This window comes from Pterocles gutturalis, unplaced genomic scaffold (genome assembly GCF_000699245.1).
Source record: "Pterocles gutturalis isolate BGI_N339 unplaced genomic scaffold, ASM69924v1 scaffold37754, whole genome shotgun sequence".
NCBI classification, from domain to species: domain Eukaryota; kingdom Metazoa; phylum Chordata; class Aves; order Pterocliformes; family Pteroclidae; genus Pterocles; species Pterocles gutturalis.
Window position 1 is genome coordinate 34662 of NW_010131977.1, and position 272 is coordinate 34933.

Consider the following 272-nt stretch of genomic DNA (forward strand, 5'->3'; position numbering starts at 1 on the left):
CACCACGGCATACACAGCATCGAACAGCAGGGCAGAGGAGAGCTGTGGGGAAAAGAAAGACAAAAATTGAGACAGGAAGACAGAAATTCATTACTGAACGTCCAGAATCCCAGAGCACATCCCTTCTCCTTCTCATCTTTGCTTTTTTGCCTTTAATCAGATTTCTTTGTCCATCGAGCCTCACACACCATGTTTTTTGGCCATGCACAACCATTTTGATGTTTTTGATCTAGTTAATAATCAGCCGTTTGCTCTCGTGTTCACTGTTGTGA

The 272-nt window shown here is 43.4% G+C and overlaps 1 protein-coding gene across 1 annotated transcript in view; it reads right to left on the bottom strand.

The window, feature by feature from the left end:
* Positions 1-42, bottom strand: part of LOC104467129 (glutamate receptor ionotropic, kainate 4-like) — a gene marked incomplete at both ends in the record, with an annotated part of 34700 nt that extends 34658 nt beyond the window's left edge. Inside the window, 1 exon segment of the mRNA XM_010080769.1 lies at positions 3-42. Coding sequence (XP_010079071.1) covers positions 3-42 — 40 coding nt within the window.
* Positions 43-272: the final 230 nt, after the last annotated feature.